Raw genomic sequence first — 8,031 nt, 5'->3', positions numbered from 1 at the left:
AAATCGTCCCTACAAACCATGTCTCAAAGCATTTTCCAGAAATATTAATGATTTTAACTTAATGTTATTGGTTGTGGTTATTTATTATATATTTGTGAGGGTGAAAAATCCTCACCGCGAATAGCTGTATGAAACGCTTCATTCATAAATTGACTCGAACATCGAAAATTTACCAAGTGGTATGGCACCATCTAGTGGACAAATTGAGTGAGAGTTCCTTTATTTCACTAGTAATTAATCTGTGAGGCAGTCAACGTCGCCCCAAAAAAATCAGCGTAGTTAATTGTTTGGAACATTACTAAAATATAAAATCTGAATTATGGTAATTTTGCAATGTTTTTACATTTATAAAGAAAGAATTTCACAACAGTGTAATATGACGACCCAGTGGCCTAATGGATAAGGCATCAGCCTCCGGAGCTGGGGATTGTGGGTTCGAGTCCCATCTGGGTCGTTTTTATGGGACGCTTTCTTGACGCAAAGTCAGAACGGTTCGACATGGATTTGACAGTTGCCAACAAGGTGTTTTTTTCTCGAAATAATGACAAATGTTTAAAAGCGGAAATCCATAACACAAACGCATGTTACATCAAATTGTTTCTTTTTTAAAGCAACAAACACGAAAACTAAACAAATGCCCGTGGGACCTTTGGGAGCCTGAATTCATACTGGTTTGATAGGCGATCAAATACTTATGTCATGGGATAAAATGCGATAAAATGCATAATTTAAAAATATTTAAAAATCATCGACTGTGACTTTCTGGATTTTTGTTTTAGATTTTTTTTCTCAAGAGTACTTTTGATACAAATTACAGACCTCTACCTGCTTTGTAAGTGGGAAAACATTAAAAAAAAATCTGCATTGTATCAATAATCAATAGTCGTTCTTTCCACAGTGTGTGCGTGTGTGCGTGCGTGCATGTGCATGTGTTTGTGTGTGTCTAAATCACGCAATCATTTTGAAGAACACCCGTGGCATGATAACGTCATCAGTCACAGCAGACACGGTGACCATTGGGTCTCTTACAGGTATTTTGTAAAATAATTCGCTTATGAATGGAAAGAGTGTCATGAGTTGTACTGTTTATCTGTGTGTGTGTGCGTGTTTGCCGGGGAGTAGGACGTCCCCGCCTTATGCTGTTGGCCCTTCCCAGTGGTGTATAAAAGTCTGTGGAGGCTCAGCTCTGCGATACACCTTGGTCGGTGTGTCTCAACCAAGACAACATTCACCAACCATGATGAGGATTAATGTGTTTGTTTTTTTCTTAGTGTTCCGTCTTCACAAGGCACAGGAACTTGTTAATGGTAAGTGTAAACTTGTTTTGTTTTTGGAAAAAAACCCCCCTCACTTTTTAAAGCTTATGCTAGAGTAGTATTTTTTTTTTCAGTCCAATCAGTTGCTATGATGGTTTCTCAAAAATAGGAAGGATTTGTAGTATTTTATTGATTTATTGGAGAGGGGCTTAGAATTGTGATTGTTGCAATAATTCAATGTCTCTTCTAGTTATCAGTAGTTTAGAAACCTTGAAAGACAAGCAACGAGTCCAACTGGGGAACCAGATCGCTAAACAGGGTCTTGAGCTGAGAAAGTTCGGGGTTCACGTTGCATATATTGTGTTTATTTTAAAATAAATGTTACTCTTTTAAATTGGAGAATTCTAAATGGTTTACAGTGGACAGAGACTAAATTCTATTCATTATCTATCTAACTATCTATCTGTCTATCTTACCTACATCTGTGTAAATAATCGCTGTGAATCAAACTGAATATGTTCTACTTTCAGAGTTTTATCCTCTTGTTGAGAAAGGTCCAATCAGTTTTGTGGACCCTACACAGAGCAATCAAACCAGGCTGATGGTGAAAGAACCTTCACTGCCCATCAATGAACTTCTAGAAAAGAGCAGCAGGACCGGCGAGTCCAAATTCTCCCTCCATCCTTTACCTTCTGCTGTCTGGCCAAAGCACAATGACCTCGCACCCGTCCCTCGCCACCATGGTGTCCACAACAAGAGCAAGCGAGGCCCGAAAAGTGAGCACTTACTGGAACTGAACACGGATAAAACCAGAGGAGAAACAGCCGGTCTCCTTCCCAAACCTTCTCTGACGGCGTCAACAGCTGCGGCCGCCAACCGCACCGCTCAGAGCGGCATCAGTCCCCCTCAACCCACCCAGCCGGAGGGCTATCCCAACTCCAGGCCCAGGAGCCCTGCTCATGCACAGCCTGCTCCGGCACCTTCTCCTCGCAAAGACTCCCCCAATAGACGCCTGGACCCAGAGGAGAACCGCCCGGGGAAAGCCGGTCTCTACCAAACCGGAATTGGCGCAGCGCCGCCTCGAAACAACAGCCGACCGCCTGTCACCTTCAACCGTCGCTCCTCCAGCCTCCTGTACCAATTTGACATCCTCAGACGAGGTCAGTGTTCTGTCCTGTTCTTGGAACGTTACCACATGACGGATCTAGGAATGAAATCATTCCCTATTGCCTTTGGGGATTACAGTTTTCACAATTTGAATTTTTATAAGGGTGTAATATTACCACCAGGGTAAACTTTTTTGGTTTTGTTTTGTTTTGTGACAACTCTGGGTTCAAAATCAGTTTCGGCCTTCCCCTTCGGAGTTTGCTTATTCTCTGCTTCCTCGCACATTCCCAAAACATACGTTAGGTCAACTGGAGATTCGACATTTTCCATAAGTGTGAATGGTTGTGTGGCTGGCGGGCAGTCCAGGGTTTACACCACATTTAACACAAAATCAGCTTGGCTAGGCTCTACCCAATGAGGCCCGAGGCTATAGAAAATGGATGAAAGGATGAAAACTGAAAGCACATCAGTCGGATTCAACATTTTGGAATGAGCTACTCCAGCATCTCCTGCCAGAATATCACATTAATTCCCATCTATTTTTGCATGCTTTAGGTCCAATGCTCTTTTTCCAAATTAACTGGAGAAGAAGCTGTTCTATTGACATCAGTTAGGCAAGTGCAAGCATTCAAACGTGTCATTCGCTCCCCGCAGAGTCCGACCTCACCCATGATGCCTTCTGCATGAGTGAGTGCAGGAAGGAGAAGGATGAGAAGGATTATTACTGCTACAGCGAGTTTGGTAAGTACACACGATGAGCAACGGTACGAGAAGCGCAGCTTTCTCCGCTCAATCAACAAACGAGACATTTTCAGACAGGTGCTTCGCTTTATTTGCAGATCCGTATCATCAGAAGACCGTGTTCAGTCATTTAAACACCATGAAAACCATGTACAAATGACCCCAATTTCAGTTACAGGATCAAGACATATTACAGAGTTACAGTATCAAAAAACTGTCTGTTTCATAAGCACCAAGACATTACCTTGTTTTGCTTGCCGTTGGTGCTAATCGAAGATTTAATCTAAGATTTAAGGTTAGCTTTGTTTCCTCTTTATGTAGCTAATGTTAGCAGACGGAATGAGAGGACAGAATGATGAACACAAACACAAATTACGTAAGTGAAAGTGAAGAATGTTAACCTTTGATGCTTTGTATACTTTGTCTTGAGATTCAGGTCTTTAGTTTCCTCCAAGTCTCAGAGAGGACCATCTATGACCTTTTAGTGTGATTCTATGCAACATCATCTGAAATAAGCGTGATCCTAAGCTTTGCCATGTTATTTAAAAGACTGACGTCACATCGATTGTTGACTTTGAGTACTCGTCATTCATTACAAAGTAGCTTGCTCTGAAGATATTCGGCTAACCTTTATTGAAACGAGGCAGCTTTTTACTTCAGAAAAATCTTACAGCACACCACTAAACCAACATGTCACAAACTGCATATTGACAACTATGATACCTTTGAACGTTCATCCCCCGCCCAAATCAGCTGTCAACGGGGTCGTCCACGACATTGATGTGCTGCGTAAAGGGATACGTCTCATTACTCTGATGGTGAGCAGCGACGGTTTCTACAAGATGAGTCGCCTCTACGCCACCCCTGACAGCTTCTTCTTCAAAGTGCGGCTTCTGGTCCTGGACACTTACAAGTGCAGCAAACCGTGTCCTGATATCAAACTCGGTAAGTGATTGCTGCTTGGAATAGAATAAGTGCTTATTAGTCTAAGAATGGTGAAATTCCAGTTCTATACCAGCAAAGTTAACAGTAGCAGTGCACAAGAAAACTCATATCAAAGAATCACAAATATTTACAACTACTGGCAATTTACACTGAGCAGAATGAGCAACAACGTACTTGACTAGATAGATACTATCAGGTAGGGGATATAAGTTTATAAGTTTCTTTTACACACAAATGAACAGTTTCAAGTTTCATTGGTTGTTTACTGAACATGGTAATAGTCAAAAATGCATTAAAAAAAAAACAGGAGAAAAGGGTCGTTAAAAGTCTCCTTTACAATTTTGCCACAATTCTGGCTCCCACAGATTGGCTGGTGCCCATGTGGCACAAAACTATGGACGAGCAGCCACTTGTCAACACTCCTGCTCTCTTGTCATGTATAAAGCCCAACTCATCTAGGATCCACTTTCTTACCTTCCGATCTCCACCACCATTGGCAAGACTAAAATGTTGTCAAAAGACGTCAAGGTCAAGATTATAAAGATGCAAAATGATGTAATCAGTTGTCAAACCATCTACAAAAGGCTTGGTGAGAAGGTGACGGCTATTGGCCATAATTTGAAAGTGTAAGACATACAAAAGAATCATCAATTTGTTCTGGAGTTTCATGCAAGAGCTCGAGTGGTGGAGTGAGGATGGTCATATGAAAGATGAGTAGCCTCAAAGTACACAGCAGGAACCTGTTGATTATCTGAAGGCAATATGGACCTCAGGAATGTTCTGAAATGTTACACTGCTCGCAAGATCACCCTGCTGAAAGTGCTGCGGTCAAACGGACCCGAAGTGATGCTATTTGCCATGAACTGCGCCTGTCATGTTTGGAGAGTAAAGAAAAAAATGTCATGACCCAAAGATCATCCACAGTAAAGTGTGGAGGTATGAATTCGTCAGTATGTTTTCGGTCAGTTTTTTTTTTTTTTTGCAAGGGTACAGAGCAGGGAAAACCTCCTTTGCTCAGCTCAAACACCAGAGCTGGGTTTTGGTAAGACCCAAAACATATTGCCAGAGCTACAAAGGAGTGGCTTGAGAAGAAGAGTAATACTTGTAAGATCATGGAGTAGCCTTGTCAGTCTCCAGACCTTAACCTCATCAAAAACCTCTGGAGGGAGCAGAAACTTTGCATTTCCAAACAGCAACAACACACTTTAAGGACTTAGAGAGTTTGTGTAAAAACGAGTGGGCCAAACTTCCTTCTGAGCTGTGTGCAACTCTGGCGACCAACAATTACAAAAGGTCTCATCGCTAAGGGTTTGTAAACCAAGTACTGATTTATGTTTCGCTTAAAGTTCAAATACTTATTTCGCTCAATAAAATACATTTTTATAACTTTTATTTATGCTATTGGTATTGAGGACAGTACTGGTGAAAGGGTGACGCATACGTTAACGGCTGAAAATTTGTTATGGCATGTTATTTGTAAAGTTAGTGCAAAAACTTGTCCTTGAGTCGATTCATTCTTGTTCCCAAGGAACCCGATACATCGTAATGGGCCAAATCCACCACCGCAGGCGGCATCTTCCAAACGACCTCCTGAACCTGCTCGGGGGCCGCCTAAAACCAGGCGACGGTATCCTCAGGAGCAGCAACTATGTGAAAAGGTTCAACAAACGGAAGCACCAGAAGGTCCTGGAGGCCACCCGCTCTAAGTGTCGGTGAACCCGAACCTGAGACTGTCGCCCGACTTGCAAGGGAAGAGACATTGCATCTTAACGTGAATCGCTTCTAAATAACCCTTGAGTATTATTACACCAGAAGAAGGTCCAAGAGGCAACACGAGTAGCGATTAGCAAGTTTGTCTCCCGATCGAGAGGTAGTGGGTTCGAATCTCAGCTCCGGCCTTCCTGTGTGGACTTTGTATGGTCTCCCGATGGTCACGTAGGCTTTCTCCAGGTAATCTAGCTTCCTCCCACATTCCAAAATTATGCACGTTTGGTTCATCAAAGACTCTAAATTGTCCATAGGTATGAATGGGAGTATGAATGTTTGTTTGTCAATATGTGCCCTGCTGCTGACAGGGATTTGCTCCAGTTTAGACCATGACATTAGTGAGAACAATTGCGACAAGAAAATGGATGGAGGAAAGAAGGAAAAGACAAAAGTAAATGGATTCACTTTTCCATGGAACCCCGTGACGTGCATCATCACCATCCATCATTTAACTAAAAATACCACCATGTGTTCTTTTTAACTCATTCAGTACCAGCCAATTCCAGACCAAGTCTGAAAAGACGTTTAAAAACGTCTTTGGGAGTGAATGAGTTAATAGTTTCCCAATCTACATTGGTACTATTTACAGCATTAGTTCAGCAGCCCATCAGCCCGAAGTAACTGATATTCAAACACCACTTGACCTCTTCATTGATTCATGGCTGGTACATGAAGCTAAAAAGGGTATAAAATTGGCCCGTATCCAGAAGGGAACTTTCAGACTAAACATAACATATAATCCACATATTTCATTGCTCTGTTCTGGTATTAGGCAGCTACTGTAGATCTACTGTATGTAATGCCTTTTAATTGCTACGAATGCAAACTGCACCATTGTGGTTGTCATCGGTGAGCGGGAAATGCATTTTTGATGTTACATGGACTAAAATTAAAGAAATTCAGTACAAGTAACCACATGCAGTACCCGATTTAGACATGAGAAGAAAAAGATGCCTTTGTTGTGTTCATTCACTTCCCACGTTTTGTGTGACATTTAAATATCATGCATTATTGACCAAGTGTTGCCTCAGCTTTGCTCAACGACACCATGGCAGTCTTAACATCTCTCCAGCAACCCATCCCAACTTTTATGCTGTGGTCCTCCACTTTAGAATGCTCAATCTAATTTGTTCCCCAAGTTCAAAATAAAAAGATGCGTGTTGGACTATAGAAGTATGATGTTTGTTTTCCGCCCCTGCGTTTCATGGAAGGGTGATTATTTGCACTCAATGTTGCATACAGATGAAATAATTAAACTGATTATTTTGTACCCTTGAATGCCACTTAAATGTTTTGTATCATCTGTTACTTAGTGAGATGGCTCGAGCCTCCAAAAGAGTTTGGTCTCTGAATGTTTGTCAGCTGGTCCGCTTGGTTCCCAGGCCGTAGAAGAAGCATCTATCTGGGATCAGCGCTGGAGGGCTGTTGGTGGTGGTGGTGTAGGGTGGGGTGGGTGGGGGAGAAGGAAACAGGAGCCCGCTGCACATCTTGGCCACCATCACAGTGGGAGAACATTCCTCATCAAGGGGTATAGCGGAGAAAGAAAATAAGGAGTGAGGGGGAGGTGTAATTTGCAACTTGCGTTATGTGTAATTGCACCAAAGCCACATGGAGGAAGTATGTGTTTGGTAGGGGGGCTGAAACCATATTGAGCTTGTGGTCATCTCTCAGCATCCACTCCAGCCTCTGTGTTTATTTGGCACTTTGGCGGATGGACGGAGTAGCCCAGTGGTGTGAAAATGAAAGGTCACCGTGGGAAATGCGATCAAAGGAGAGTTGGTGTGGGCTCGTCAACACTAAGGATTCATTGATCATGCCGAGCTGGGCTGTCTCGATTCATGTTTTCATGCTTCGGGAAAGGAGTTGGAGCAAAGTTTCATGAACCCCGTTTGCTCAAGCTTGATCATGATATGGAAAAAGAAGTCATTTAGTGTATTTAATTTGTAGAGGTATACCCCAAGGTTATGTCCTGGACCCCACTCTGTATCTTAGCACAGGAGATGCCAATACTATGCCCAAAAAGTTAGGGATAACTGGCTTTCATGTGAAATTTCAGGATCACCATAAAACGTATAAATCACAAATTCTTCATTCCTCACGTTTATCTTTTGCTGGCATTGCAACAACATGAAAACACAGAGAGGAAAAAAAGCCCAGTCTCATCATTTCGTATATATATCTATATATACGAAATATATATATATATATATATATA

The 8,031-nt window shown here is 42.1% G+C and overlaps 1 protein-coding gene and 1 non-coding gene across 2 annotated transcripts; both read left to right on the top strand.

Moving 5' to 3' along the window:
- The first annotated feature begins 381 nt into the window (after window positions 1–381).
- On the top strand, window positions 382–454 carry trnar-ccg (transfer RNA arginine (anticodon CCG)). The gene has a single exon. It is a non-coding gene; the product is annotated as a tRNA-Arg (tRNA).
- A 758-nt stretch (window positions 455–1,212) lies between these two features.
- On the top strand, window positions 1,213–7,088 carry LOC147200355 (UPF0450 protein C17orf58 homolog). The gene is made up of 5 exons (XM_086121211.1): window positions 1,213–1,307; window positions 1,787–2,416; window positions 3,018–3,104; window positions 3,858–4,049; window positions 5,578–7,088. Exons 1-5 carry the CDS (start codon window positions 1,238–1,240, stop codon window positions 5,763–5,765), a joined length of 1,167 nt encoding a protein of 388 aa, XP_085977337.1. The 5' UTR covers window positions 1,213–1,237; the 3' UTR covers window positions 5,766–7,088.
- The last annotated feature ends 943 nt before the right edge of the window (window positions 7,089–8,031 follow it).

This window comes from Hippocampus guttulatus, chromosome 9, assembly GCF_054856545.1.
Source record: "Hippocampus guttulatus isolate MCC_2025c chromosome 9, RoL_Hgut_1.0, whole genome shotgun sequence".
Lineage (NCBI taxonomy): Eukaryota > Metazoa > Chordata > Actinopteri > Syngnathiformes > Syngnathidae > Hippocampus > Hippocampus guttulatus.
This window is presented reverse-complemented; position numbering and strand designations above follow the sequence as displayed.